General features: G+C 47.9%; 1 protein-coding gene across 1 annotated transcript in view; it reads left to right on the top strand.

The window, feature by feature from the left end:
* The window catches only part of LOC119437052 (nose resistant to fluoxetine protein 6), a 68,582-nt gene that overhangs the window by 29,228 nt on the left and 23,948 nt on the right, over positions 1-15,406 (top strand). The window contains exons 3-6 of the mRNA XM_049660097.1: positions 3,083-3,169; positions 4,051-4,165; positions 13,076-13,163; positions 13,309-13,412. Of these exons, the coding sequence (XP_049516054.1) occupies positions 3,083-3,169; positions 4,051-4,165; positions 13,076-13,163; positions 13,309-13,412 (394 nt within the window). The remainder of the gene's footprint in view (positions 1-3,082; positions 3,170-4,050; positions 4,166-13,075; positions 13,164-13,308; positions 13,413-15,406) is intronic.

Raw genomic sequence — 15,406 nt, 5'->3', positions numbered from 1 at the left:
GTCGCGATCGGCCACGAGGGAGAGAAGCCGCTCCAAGTCGGGAGGAGCGCAGGTGCGCTTAGAAGATGGAACACCTGGTGCCAAGCCGACAGTTGGGACCGCCTGAGCGGATAAAGTCAAAGGTACAGTGAGAATCGCCGGTGGCGCTGCCACGCCGGCGGTGACTGAAAGCAATGATGCCAGAATAGAACAGTTGATTAGGAAGGTAAACTCTTTGCGGAAATCTAACGAAGAGCTCACCAAACAGGTAGTAGAACTCAAAAAGAAGGCACAGCCGAGCCCTGCCAGCATAGCAGTAGCCAGACCAGTAAGTCAAAGCAACGAACCAAGCGAGGGAGACAGCTCCCCCACCCCGAAAAACAGAGCAGTAAGCCCCGAAACTGACTCGGTTTTCTCAGTCCTCAGCGAGCTGAAAGAGGTAATTTAAGAAATTAGAGAGACACGGAAAGGACTAAGTTTAAAGTGGGTAAACTATGGAAATGGAGGTTAACGGCCGAACAGACATTCAAGAAACTCGAAACGAGATGCGACGACGACGAATTCTTGCCGTCAGACTCAGAAAGCGTAAACTCGCTCCCCGGAACCTCAGGAGGCGCTCCAAAGAGAAAGATCGCGGGTAATAGCAAAATGAACCATCAAATAATCATGGAGAGCGCCCACAGTTTTAGTGTGTCGCAGTGGAAGTGTCGCGGATTCCTCAACAAAAAGGCATCGCTGCGCCAATTAATTAGATCGATGGGGGTCGAACCAAAAGTAATTATGCTGCAGGAAACTTTAGCGGACGAAGTCAAGCTAACCGGGTACAAATCGATATGTAGAGAAAAGGATTGCGGGAGGGGATTGGCAACCCTCGTTGACAAAAAGCTACCTTTTATTGAGCACGATATCCATCTCGGATTGAGTAAAATCGAGTATACCCTAGTAGAAGTCGTACTCAAAAGGCACAAGGGCAGGGCGCAGAGTATCTTCTGCCTAAACATTTATAGCAGTCCCACCGACAAGGAACGAAGTCTTAGGGCACTTTGCAACAAGGCACTAGCAGTCGCAAAGAGCTCCCCGCTCATCATCGGAGGGGACTTTTATGCCCCCTACCACGCGTGGGGTTATGCTTGGAATACAAAGAAAGGTGAGAGGTTATGGGACCTTGCCACGGACCTGGGACTGTGCCCGTTCACCGATCCGGCTTTCCCCAGCCGCTTGGCACGTCCACGTGCAGGGACTCTACACTCGACTTAACTTTTTTCAACAACTCGAAACAAGCTAGTTGGGAAACCTCGGGCACCGATCTAGGCAGCGACCACCTTATCATACACATGGGTATAGGCATGCCCAAACAAGAGACTAGAACCTTTCGGTGCACAGACTGGGACCTTTTTAGTAAAGTTAGAGCGAAAAGACTAGAATAGGAACCGATAGAACTGGGCAGACAGTCCTGCCAGACCTGCATCAACCAGCTCGAAGAGGACCTCAGGGAGGCCACAAAAAGAATTAAGTCCGAAGAAAACATAGAGAGCATAGACAGTAGGTTCGCGCATCCGATCGAGGCCAAACAATCCATCCTGCAAAGATGGAAACCCAAAGACTGAACCGAAGGCTCAGGAAAAAGATAGCGTTGCTAAACAGACAGATCAAGGAGCATTCGAGAACACTCGCGAAACAGCAGTGGGAAGAAGTTTGCCACTTGGCAGACGGCAGAATCAAACACGGGGGCAGTTGGAACCTCCTCAAACACCTATTGAATGAGAGCGAAACTAAGTAAAACAAGAGAACGGCAATTGTAAAGCTACTACATCAGGTCAGCCAGTACAGGACTCAAGAGGTAGTCATGAGGCAGCTCGCGGACAAATATCTCCCGCTCAAACAACCGGGCGATAGCGACGAACGCGTATAGTACTTGGGAGGACCATGCGAAGAAATGGACGGCGATTTCACCGAGTGTGAAGTATGGGCCGTGGTTTCTTTAGTAGATCGGCAGCCGCACCCGACGGTATTACTAATAAATTCTTAATGAATCTAGACGACGACTCGATCACTTTCTTGACGGATCATTTCACCCAATTGTGGAGAAAGGGAGACTATGTGGAGGAATGGAAGATGTCCAACAGCATCCTCATACACAAACCGGGCAAACCGCTCCATCTGGATAACCTCCGTCCCATTTCGCTTACATTGTGCCTAAGTAAAGCTATGGAACACGTTATACTCAACAGACTCACTAGATACGTCGAGCAAAACGACATACTCATGTATAACTTGATTGGTTTCCGCCTCGGGCTATCGACTCAGGACGCCATGCTCCTGATCAAACACCAACTCATACAAGTTAGCCCGGTGCACGGTCTCCTGCAGACGACTGCAGGAGAGCATACACAGCATGGAAAGCACACTAGGCGAAATGGGACTAAACTGTTCGGCGGCAAAATTGAAGCTTTTGGTCCTTAAAGGCAGGGGTCGAAGACCCAGGCGCTACGTCCTCGGGGAGGAACCCAAGCCCGGGGAGGAACCCAAGAGGCTTTCACATAGCAGCGGGAGGTACCAACCTCAATGCCATTCAACACATTTCTAACAAAACGAACCAAGTCATCAGGTTACTAAGGAGAATCAGCAACAAACACAGGGGCCTGGGTGAGGACAGCGCTCTAAGGCTAGTGCACGCCTTCGCTCTCTGTCACTTCACCTACGTGGCAGGTCTACTCAAATAGTCGCAGGCCGAGCTGAACAAGCTCAACACTATGATCAGAAAGTTAGTCAAGGCTACCCTAGGTATACCCAATATCACCTCGAACGTGAAGCTCATGAACCTAGGCGTACACGATACGACAGTACAATAGAAAAAATGGCGGAAGCGCAACAGATGGAGCAGCAGGAAAGACAGACGAAAACGCGATCGGGCAGGCTTATACTCAAAGTGATAGAGACAGACCCCAATAGATCGAGGAACGCGAAGGAGGCCGAGGTAGAGTTGAGCGCGGACCTTAGAGACGCGATCAGAACCACCCCCCTCCCGAGAAACATGCACCCGGAACACAATGTTAGCAGGAGAAAAGCGAGAGCGAAAGCTTTGTTGAAACAAATTGAACAGCTAGGACAACAGGCGGCCCTCGTAGACGCTGCCTGGGTCAAAGGCAAAGAGGCCTACACGCCCGTGGTGGTCGACAGCCAGGGCGAGGTACGGGACGCCGTCACCATTTCCACTAAGGATTCCACTGTGGCGGAGCAAGCCGCGATTGCTCTAGCCATCAGGAACCGTAAATGGTCTTTCATTTATAGTGATTCCAAAGCAGCAATTAAGAGCTTTGACAAAGGTTATGTCGCTGGGACTGTAGCTAAAATTATCGATAAGGTCGAAACTATCAAAACTGAAATCCGATGATATCCTGCACATATGGGACAAGTGAAGGAGATTCGGCTCAACCTCAACGAGGTGACGAACCACCTGGCACGAGGACTTGCTTGCCGTGCCGGTCAGAACCGAACCGACGCCCACTACCATTCCGGGGATCATAAAGATCATTTATTTACAACGACATCACCAGATACTACTACTTGGGGCGTAGGCAATTCCCACTGCCACACGTAAAGTTGAACAGGGCTCAGGCAGTCACGCTACGTTTACTGTTAACCGGGAGGTACCCCACTCCGTATTTCATAAATAAAATTCACCCCGAAAGAGAAATTAGGAAAGAATGTAGCGTGTGCGATGGCATCATTGAAATCAGACACACGCTGGCAGGCTGTCCCGCGACTCTCGCCAACCCCGAGGAAAAATGGCTTTACTGGCACGAGGTGATATCAAGCTCTTCATGTGAAGGTCAACTACGGGCTGTCCAGAGGGTCCCCGATGGCACCATAAGGCTCGGCCTGACCGTGCCGACGTGGACGGGGCCCGCCTCGGTTTGAAAAGACCGGGCTTCAGGATTCTAATAAAGTTTTGTAAATGAATGAATGAGTGTATCGTAGCTGTTGAACAAGTTAATTCCCTTCGTTCTGCAGGTTGTGCTTTTTCATGACGTCAAGCAAACTTGTTCTGCCTTTCAATTTTATTCGCAGGCAAAGCTGGATTTCTTCAGGTTCATGTACAATGACATGGCGCACGGCCTTCGCCTAGGGGTCTGTTTTCCATCAGCCTGCTCTGCAACCGAGTTCCAGTTCTTGATTGGATCGCGTGAGTACATCTACACTTCGCATTATGCGTGCCACGAGCCACAAGCTAGAAAGAAAGGAAATGTCTGGCTCCTAGTGTTCATTCTTTCGGCTGTTAAATAATATGACGAGTGAATAAATCTGTCGAGTGAGCGATGAAAACAAATTTTTACTGACATCAGGACTGCATATTTTTTGTAAGGTTACAAAAGAGGCCGTAGTGAAAAACCTATAGACTGGACAAGAAATTGGGCCCTCTAACGTAAAACTATTCCAATCTGTTTTGATTCCAATCTCCTGACGTCAAATTTGTGTAACCGCCGCCGCAAGCATCGGGCGGTGACCGGCAGCGTTTTTTGAACAGGTCAATGAAACGCTCCTCTCGTTTATAGGAGGTCACCTTTGTTTGCTTTCAAAACGAATAACATTGCCTTACTTGACATGTTTTCTTATCTAATTGGCTGACCTGAGGCGAGGAGCACGCGGAAGTTGGGAGGGTCTTGTTGGAGCCGGGCTACAGAACAGTGAAAGTACATAACCTTATGAAGAGGGCGGTGCCGCAGTCTGCGAGTGGCCCGCTTCTTCTTGCTTAGTTTTCGGTGTCTGGTAGAAAATCTCGGCGGCGTGCAACGGGAGAGTAAAAATGTAGCTGAAATAGATCCTCAGCGCAGACAATTTGGCAGAGCGATGTCATGTACGTGCCTAAAGAGCTCGACAACGTATTACTGCCACGTAAAAATTTTATTGCGATAGCAATTTCATGGACATTCCAGGCGCATTTCTGCCGTCGGCGTCGCCATCGCCGTGAGGTTCCGTATAAAGTCCACGGGCGACAAAATCGTCGCCCCGCGCTGTATGCTGTATGTGTGAGTGAAAGCGTGCGAGGGTGAGCCGGCGATCGCGGTTCAATCTCGCGCACGCAGGGGCGAAAAGCGGGAAGGAGGCGCGCCGTCTTCCAGTCCCGCGCAACACTCCGGAGGGAGGGTAGAGGTTTCACGCCGCGGTCGCATGGCCGCGACTTTACGATTGCTAGGCAGCACAGCGGTGCTTGGCATATCAGGAATCGGCGGACGCTTGTGCGCAGGTGCAGGAGCGGGTGCGCGAGAGAAAATCTCGGGGCTTTCAGGAGAAGAAGCTTCTTTGCTCGTTTTGTATGCCTTTACCCTAAGCGTGCCGGCATTGCGGAGTGACGTCGAGTTTGTTTACGCTCCGACGCTGGCGGCCGGTGCGGTGAACCAGGTGAAGCAAAGGGTACTGACGCCCCATTTGGTGATCGCTGTTCTAAAGGTGCGTCGGACGTACGCGAATCCCTGAAGTTAAAGGTACAGTCAACCACAAAAGTTTGCGGACCACGCGAGCGCGTGCCAGACTGCCTATCCGCGCCACCTAGCGGTACGCCACCTAGCGGCCACAGGGGCGCTCTCCCGGATATGAGCCCTCTTGGTACTCGCCTGCCTGTTAATTTTTTATTCCCGTGCATGACATTGTTAGTTCGTTGTGTTGACGCAGAGCGCTGTCTGCGATAAGACCGCCACATATCTGGCTTGATAGCAGTATCGGAGCAATCACTGCAACCTTTGTCGACTGGTGTGCCAGTGGGTAGATAAGTTTCACGAAGCGCTGCGACGATTTTTTTACGCGACGTTTACTGGCGCACTTTCGTTGGCAGCATCTTGGTCCAATGAGCGTTGCTGCTTCTGCGTCTTGAGAGAAAGGGTAGGGAGGTGTTTCACTGTCATCAAAAATAAAGAAAAAGCGGATGCATAGAAAATTTTCTTTCACACATAGGCGCATCTTCGCATCAGTCGCTGAAAACGTAGTAGACTTGCTTCAGGCCACGTGGTGATTGCCTATTTGGAAAGATGCCGCTGCGTGTTCCACTTGACGAAAGAAGGCACATTGTGCGTTTATTTATAGAGGGAATACCTCAGCGCGAAATCTGCCGCCGAACCAACAGGAGCCGGACTGCCGTGAATAGGATTATTCAAGCTTTCCGCGACGATGACAGATTCACAGATATGGAGCGCAGTGGGCGTCCAAGGGCCACGACTGAGGAAGACGACCGCCTGATTACGGCCGCCATCGTGGCTGATCCTTTTCAAAGTGCAGAGGATATCCGAGAAGCGCTCTCGCTCACGGTATCGTCTGAGACTGTAAGAAGAAGGCTGAGTGAGCTTGGCCTGCAGTCTTTCGTAGCAGCACAGAAGCCCTGCCTCTCAGACAGCCAGCTACAAGAACGACTCATGTTCGCTACAGCAATGAAAGATTGGACAACAGAGAAATGGGGCGATGTCATCTTTAGCGACGAGTCAACTTTTTCCACGCGCTGGGACCAACGGAAGCGGGTTTGGCGTCCACTAAACTGCAGGTGTGTTTACAGTGTATTGGCAGTTAATTCACGAAGCTAATTCTGCATCACTACATGTTTCACGTAAAATGAGCTTTTGGACATTACGAGATTTTCCTGTAGTGGTATTATGTTGAAAACATTAACGATTGTTTCATAGTACTACTTACTCTGAAGCTAATTAAAAGCTGCCAGTGGGTCTTTCAGTACTATCTAATGATGTTTGCACGTTTTCTATTGCAACTCTATAACAGCATTATAAAGTTCATACGCAAGAGGAATCACAACATTTTTAGACGGGCCGCTGGAACCCAATTGTATGCTATTTCTTGCAGATATCTGCCTAATTACACACAGAGTGTTCTATCCAGTGGACGGTGTTCCGTGAGCGTGTGGGGAGCAATCAGCAAAGATGGCCTTGGTCCCCTTGTGCGTCTCGAAGGGCCCTTCACTGCGTCACGGTACTGCGACGTCATCACTAGACACCTCGTTCCGTATGCGCTGGACGGTCCCTTCAGCGACGGCTGCTATTTTTTTCAACACGACCGCAGCCCGATCCATAAAGCACGTATCGTCCAGTCATTGCTAGAAGAACATGCTGTTTGCCAGCTTGAGTGGCCTCCATGTGGCGCCGACTTGAATCCCATAGAAAATGTCTGGGGCATGTTGAAGAAACGGCTGTCCACACGAGCCAACCGCGGCCGCACGGCCGATACGCTGTGGCAAGCGATCGCACAAGAATGGGAAAGCCTGCGCGGTAGACCGGAGATTACTGAATCTTTGTACGAGTCGATGCCCACACGCATCAATAAGGTGCTAGAAAACGGCGGACATTTCACTTCCTACTAGATCATTGAGAGACCTATGTTTCATGACACTTCTGTAAATGTCTTGTGAATAAATTCATCCCCTTCAGACACGAATTATGATGCACTGTCTGCAAATGCGTCAAATGCACATGGCATCATTTCAAGACGCTCACTATTACATTCCAAGAAAGAAGACGAAGCAATGTGCTGTTTTGTGCGAGTTTCAGTAAAAAAAATTAATTAGCGTATAACTCATTATCTAATTATTCTGAAATCCGTCAGCTTCAATGCTTGCATAAAAAGAATCAACTATTAGGCCCGAAACGCATGCACACTTGCTTTTTCGGTTGTATTCGTGTCGACCGGAGAAAAAAAATACTCTTGACGTTGGTCTTGGAACGCGGCACGTCGAACGATTGTCTAACATGGTAGTGTCTCCAGCAAAGTGATCATCTGCAGCAATACGCAGGACAATGAAGTTAACTGACCGCTAGTTGTCCCATCAGGAAGCGGACAAGAATGTGCACACTGAGTTTTAGGTCATTTGAAGAAACACGTGGCGTGGGACGCGCCTCCGAAGTTCGAGTCCCCAAACGAGGACGGCGTGTCGCAAAGGGTTATAAAAAGAGTCATCGCACCCGATTATTTCTTATTTTTCTAAATGTAACCACTATAGCAGCGCGGTGGTTCGGGCTTTGCGCAGCAAAACCTGGGCGCAGGCGATCAAATCCCGGCCGCTACTGTCACTTTGCGATGGGGGAGGAACGGAAAAATTCTGCCTACTGACTAAGCATCTGTGTCCCATGGCTGCCTCACCGCTCACTCACGCACTCACGAAAAAAAAAAAAACAGCGTGGCTACGCGAAAATAGAACTGATAACAGCCGAAGAATGCGCTGTCTGATTACTTGTACTGATATTCTGCTCTCGAAATATAAGCAAGTAGCCCTGGCTAACAAAGAGCGCGTCACGTTGAAAGAGATAGGTAGAAAATATTTGCGCACAGTGCGAAAATAGACAGGCCATAGATTTAAGGAGGGATGCGTCTTCAACGTAGCGCTGCTGTCGATCGCTGGTGACGTAGCGGAAGTGTCGCGAAGAGGCTCTTGGCCACGCGCTCGCGTGGTCCGCAAACTTTTGTGGTTGACTGTACGTCGGATAGACTCTTTCGCCCCTGCGGCGCTCGTTCTGAGTCAGTCATACCGGATTATACCTCTCTCGCGCATTACGGCGCTCTACTTTCAAAATAACATCACTGATTTGCCCGGGGGGAGCAGTAGGGGCCGTAGTAGAGACCGGACCTGATTTCCTAGAAAAGTATCTTCACTCTTGCCGGAGTTTTCGTATGATTCTATCCGTGACTTTTCAAAAGTATTCTTTAATGGTCCCCTTTGAGTTAGATAAACGTCAGTCTACAAAAACATGTGCAAAGATCGGTAGGCGGATTCCTCGGAGCTAGCGAAACGAAAGCACCGTTGGTACGTCCGACGCATCTTCAGCCTGGCACGAGCGAAGATACTGCTCCAGTAGAGCAGGCCCGGTCTCTACTGCGGTCCCTACTGCTAAAACTTCTGTGCCGTTATTTTGCATGTAGAGCGCCGTAACGCGCGAGAAAGGTATAATCTGGCATGCAATACTCAGCACGGCGCCGCAGGCATGGGAAATTTACCTTCAGGGATTCGCGTATGTCCGACGCACCTTTAGACACAGCGATCACCAAATGGGGCGTCAGTGCCCACTGCGTCACCTGCCAACGTCGCGGAGCGTAAACTCGACCTCACTCCGCAATGCCGGCACGACTAGGGCAAAGGCATACAAAACGAGCAAAGGAACTTCTCCTGCGTAGTACCTATAGGCAAAGTCAGATTTTCAAGGAGCAAACACCCCCAGATGTTCCCTCTCGCACCCGCACTTACTCACGCCTGCGCACAAGCGTCCGCCGGTTCCTGAAATGCCACGCCTCGCTAGGCTGTAAAGTCGCCGCCCGGCCGGGTAGATGTATCTTGAGAGTCATCTGCGGCGGGGGCAGAGTCCACCCTGCGCAGCGTTTTCGTGGCTTAGTTCACGTTGATGCCAGCGGCGGCACGAAAGTCAATTCGCTCGCGGCTCCCGCGCTTACTCATTCCAGCGTTTTGACCGCAAGTTTCCAAAGTCATCCAGTGAGATACGTTCATGTTTGCTTGTGCGCGCGTGACACCATGTTTGTTAATTTAGTTATTATGTCTATGTTTACAAGTTTATACGGCCGATAAAACTACTTTCCTTACTTTGTATAGCTGTCCACTAATTTGCTATCGCAATCGATGCTTCGCCTTTCGGGCGAAACTGCGACATTTTTATTACACGCAAATTAATCTATTCTCCCCGGCAGCTCCGAGTAGCCAGTGCTCGATCGGCGGGCAGACATCTTCTATTCATTTAGGATTCTGGCAGTATCCGGCTATTCCGAAAATGAAGCAGTTTTGTTCGGCATATTAATGCATCTTTATTATGTACACGTCAATTTTACGTGGTGAGTTCTCGCGGTGTTGTGACGTCGCGTGACGTCACAACACCGCGAGAACTCTTTTGACCAATTGCGGAGGGCTGATGGTGAAAGGTGTAGAATCGGAAATGATTATTTCTTATTTGTTTAGTCTAATCATGCATAATCAGTGCGTACACGTCATATCAGATAAGGAAATTCAGCTGTTTTCCTGACGTCGTGTGACAGGCAAGCGAAGTGGACGTGTCCCAAAATATTTTTGAGCAATCATGGAGCGCTGATTGCCGAAATGGAATATAAAAGCTTGGAATACCTTTACGTTTTAGCGCTCAAGCTTACAACAGAAAGCAGAGCAACCAGAAAAAAATGAAGGGGCACTTATCCCTACGTGGTTGAATGCAAAGGCATTGCGACCACCGCGCGAGGCCTTAATTAAGACCACCGTCTTAATTAACACCAAAGGTAGTGGGTTCGACTCCCATCAAAGGTAGAGGATTTGACTCCCAACGAACGTCGTGAGTTCGAGGGCTTTAATTAAATTAATCTTAATTAACTGTGCCTTAACTGCCTTCACATTAATTAACACCAAAGGCTGTGGGTTCGACTCCCATCATAGGTCGAGGCTTCGACTCCTACCAAATGTCATGGGTTCGAGTGCCTTAATTAATTCTACCTGAAATAACTGTGCCTTAATTAATTTCACCTTAATAAACACGGCTGTCTAATTAACTTTGTCTTAACTGACTGGATTGGCTCACTTGACTTTTTGGACCATCAATGGTCACGCCAACGCCGACAACGGCGGATCTTCCGCCTCACGAGCCATATAATGTTTTAGCATTAATAATTGCACCTTACACTCGTGGCAATGCTGCGAAACGGGGAAACGACTGGGTTGTGTTTCCCACGTGCCAATTCTGCGGGTATTGAATTAGAAGCCAGACTCTCACAGCGGCTTGGTTCTTATGGTTCTTAAAGCGTAGCAAAGCCGTCTTGTGAAACACCGTCCATGAAGATGCCTTTCGAAACATCCGTCTTAGAAATTACGGCTCAGCCAAATTGCGCAGCTTTACGGTGCGGTGTGCAAAAGCGTCGGCGAAAGTCAGGGAGAGGCAGGAAGGGTAGCTTGTGATGATTGGCGCCTGATTTATTATTCAATATGCTGCAGCTGGTCTTGGTTTGTTAGCACTTATATTAAGTAATGCCCAGTCGAATAAAAGCGGATGGCCTATACGTCACAAAGTAGAGATTTGAAGGCAAGATGCACGTTCGGTGTTTGTCATCGCGTGATTAATTGAGGCAAATAGAACTTCGAAGACGGCCGCTTCGAGTCACTTTCGTTTTAGGGTATAGGTATTGGTGAATGCTAAGCAACTAAGGTGCCGTTATAAAACGTTTGTTTTCTGCTTTCAATTTGGCAATAACTGACATACGAACCAAAATAGAGTTAGTCATTGAACAGCCCTGGACCAATGACTACTGACCACGCCACAAGTTTGTTTACGTGCAAGGAGTATAACCGTGAAACTGCAACGACAACAAAAAATTTCGCGTTTTGCGTTTAGTATTTGTCAAAAGATTCCAAAAAGCCTGCCTGGATGGACATGCTTTCTGTGGGACATACAGGGCAAGACTGAGAGAGACAAAGTTTCTTAATCGGCGCCACTTCAGGGCACTGGGCCTGCCTGAAGGCCCGGTGCTACAACAAAGGTCGGCAAGAGATCATGTGACTCGGGGAGTGGCTTCGAAACTTGTGACAAAGTCTGTAGGTGCACGTAGACGCTATAAAAAAATAGATATACATGTTCTGGGGTGCGTAAAAAAGTTACATTGTAGCTCTTCCTATCTTTATTCATATCCTACTTTATTTAATGATTAAATTAATGTAAAAAGCTCAACGACCGCTTTAGAAAGAATAGTACATGTTTTGTGTCGTACTTGAGAAAATAAGTGCGTAAATAGTAAATTAGTAAATAATCGTGCTTGCTGTTTCTACCAGTAGAATGTGTTAACAGTAATTAAATATAAATGTCCTCGAATAATAATCAGCACTAAGCATTCTCCAAAGCATACATAATATTGGACAAACTGCACAAAAGAAGCGCTCAGAATCCCCCAACAAAACCCGAACGGCTATTATCAAGTTGTAGTATTCTCTTCAAAGGACTAACTTCCAGATAGATTGAATAATCCACAAGGTTCCCAGAATATAACTTTTTAAAGTATTGGGAATGTGATAGAGATATCTATGGTTCGCTGACAGTAAGATAAACTTTGACAGAAACCATCACAGAAACCATCGAAGATGACTGTAAAAGTCAGCGACAGTTTTCTTGCGTAACCTGCAGCATATCCCCAGGTCATCCGTGAATCACGAAGCCTTATGGCCAAATCAGCAGGTACACGAAATGACAATCTCGCTGCCACCCACAATGCCGAATGATGCCACGACACAGTATATCTTGTTGTAATCACTGCACCCCATAGGAAACTCCGAAGCAACCCCTCTATCCCTGGTATCCTGGCTGCAACTTCGTTGCAATGGCTATTCATCAAGCGGCCGTGCTCGGCGTGGAGGTGCCTGTTGCGGATGGGGCGCTATAGCTTTATTATTTAATTCTTCATATCTTTTATGTCACCTTGGCACATTCATTCTGCGGGATTTGCCAAGAAGAGCCCATACCAATACTACATAAGCAGTGCCGAAGTTCTTTCTATGGGCCCATACCCAGTGGCCCTTGTTTTCTGCTCGACAAGACAGCAGCCAGCACAGACCTAGTGGCTTAATTTAGCGTAGAAAACTTCTGGAACAGGGTATGTGCCACTGTTTACTGTGCGAGATCGTCCCACCATCCAAAGTGGCCGAAATACCTAGCTATCGCTTTAAGAAGTGTAAATTCCGTACAGCACAGCGAGAATTCGCAAGCTTGCGTTTCCGGTCACGACGACGCCACTCAGGCTTACTGTACGCAATGGTTATAACGTAGAGCGCGGAACACACGGCTGTATTTCGTGTTTATTCATTTTTTTTCGTGTTACTTTCGCTTTCTTATTCCCCAATTGCTGAACCAGTGTAGCCGTGAGGTTTTTAATCGCACACCGCATTCATTTACTACCCATTAAAGCGATTGCGTAATATTGTTTTAAGAACCCTATGTGCGCCGCATTTGGATGAGCGGTTTTTAGGCAATGGCGCAATGCGTCCAGACATTACGCCTTTTCATACAGCGAGTAACAGCTTCTTCTTCATGGCCTAATAATGAATTCCATTCTTTTCACGCCTACGCCGCAGTGGTTGGCCAACACGGCTTTGACGCAACCGTCAAAGGATGCGTGATCAAGGAAAAGACACCGCTTAGCACTACGGAGAAAGCCCTCATGTAAGTCTGTGAGATTTTCTTTCTCCCCTTTCTTGTGCAGGGAGCGAAAAAAAAATAATAAACCTTCGCGTCGTGGCGAAAAGTACGATGCGAAGGATGACCATCCATCGTCTCAACTTTCCCCTTATTTCGTGCGCGTATGCAGGTACTTCATGGCCTCGTGTATATCTTTCGTAATCGTCGGTTCGCTCACGGATATCTACCTGCGCAAATACGGCAAAGAAGCCGGACATGACCTCAACAACATTGGTGAGTTCGTACAGACTTTCTTGCGTCCTCGAGCGATAATAAAGCTGTAAAGAAAGCTCCCCCACTCAGGAGAAACAGCATGCCTCATGACCTGTGCATCAAAAAGTACTTCTATTTTTCATATGCACGGTTTCTTCGGCAGCCGGACGTAAGTGCAAGAAAAGAAATGCATATGTGCCTTCATTCCTCCTTCATGGTGCCCACTTATATGCTGGTTCTCTTTTCGCGTGTGTCAGCTGGGCCTACAGAGCCAGTAAACGCAGCGCAAAAGCAAGAACACTTTTTTTGAATTATCAGAAGAGAGCTTACTGGTTATTTAGACAATAAGCAGTTATTTGTACTATTTCTAGAGAGAAATAGATAAATAGGATACGAATGGTGCTAGGTTAACCGGAAGATAATAATCTATTTTGCTACCACCCTGCACGGTGGAAGGGGTAAGGGGAGACAGAAAGATAAAAAAAAAATCGACGCACACGCGGAGAGAGAAATAGAGAGAAAGCACAGTCACACACACACACGGATAGAAGAACGCGGAAGTGTCATAGTCATTAAATTAGGTCGCTTGAGCTCAGGAACTTCAGCAGTGCCTTCATCGTCTTCTGGTGTGAGGACCGTATAGGCCGTCACTTCAAGATATAATTTTCTCAGAAAGCGGCCCGTCGTCGAGGCGTGCTAACCTGTAGCGAGCGACTGCCTCTGGAAGCTCAAACGAGGACAGTTCCAGAGGACATGTTCAGCGGTTTCCTCGCTTCCACTATTGTCACAAGCAGCACTGTCAGCCATTCCGATGGAGCAAGCAGAAGTATTCATGAAAGACATTCCAAGCCACCGACGGCAGAGAACAGTTGTCTCGGTTCGAGATAGTCCAGATGGAATGTGGAGTCGGAGAAATGAGTCCAGGGGGTGCGTCCAGGTCCGACGAGGCGGCGTAGCCAAAATCTAGAGAAGTTGTAGCCCAAATGTAGCCAAACAGAAAAAAAGTGCAAAATATTTCGTAGCCAAATATAGCCATTTTTACTCGCAATTTTATTTGTGTATACATTTTCACATTCGACTACGCCAGTCCTTTTTTGCACAACCCGTCTTAACAAAATGTCCGTGCCGCCGGGACGGTCGGCCCTTTACATCAACAACAGCGACTTCATGCTTGCACAGAACACTTTTTGGTTGGCCCCGGAAGCTCTTAAGTTCCAGCTGCAGAGGGCGAAATCAGTGCTTTTATTTGATGACAGATAGTACTAAGTTGTTATTTTTTGTTATTTACAGTAATATGAACTACGAACTCTGCTTTTTGGCTGTCGTGAACACAAAATAATGTTCAGCGTCATCGATCTCTCACGTTATCTCTGCCTATACGGCGTAGAAGTTCAGCCGTCCAGCGATCTGCGACGTGCTCACGGCTTCTTTTTTGATGAGCTAAAACAAGTATTTCGCGCTATGATATCTCGCGTTTTGTCGCATCGTTCTATCTTATTTTTTAGTTTTTTTCTGTTTTTGTTTTTCAATTAGCTTGAGCTGGATTAGCTGGGACACACACTACCTATATAGTGTCAATTTACATCAACCTGGCCGCCATCTTAGGTCTCTAGCACGCCAAGAACATGGGTTAAGAAAACAGACAGGCAACAGATGCCACTCACTGTCTGAATCGGTGTAAGCGGAGCTTTAAAAGATTACTGCGCAAACCGGCACACTATAGTTTAAGAAGCGCGCAGCCGTTTTCGGCGACGAGCACGCGTCCCGAACTAACTCGCTCGAAATAGTAAAAGCCGTGATGGCGCACAAAGAGCAAAGGTAAACGACAAACTGAGAACAGTGGGAATCCTGTGAAAACCGGTTACTGTCAAAAAGCAAAGTACGTTGATGAGCTAATAATAATAATTGCTGGGGTTTTACGTGCCAAAACCACCATCTGACTAGGAGGCATGACGCAGTGGGGGACTCCGGATTAATTCTGACCAACTGGGCTTCTTTAACGTGCACCTAAATCT

The sequence above is a fragment of the Dermacentor silvarum genome, chromosome 1 (genome assembly GCF_013339745.2).
Source record: "Dermacentor silvarum isolate Dsil-2018 chromosome 1, BIME_Dsil_1.4, whole genome shotgun sequence".
NCBI classification, from domain to species: domain Eukaryota; kingdom Metazoa; phylum Arthropoda; class Arachnida; order Ixodida; family Ixodidae; genus Dermacentor; species Dermacentor silvarum.
This window is presented reverse-complemented; position numbering and strand designations above follow the sequence as displayed.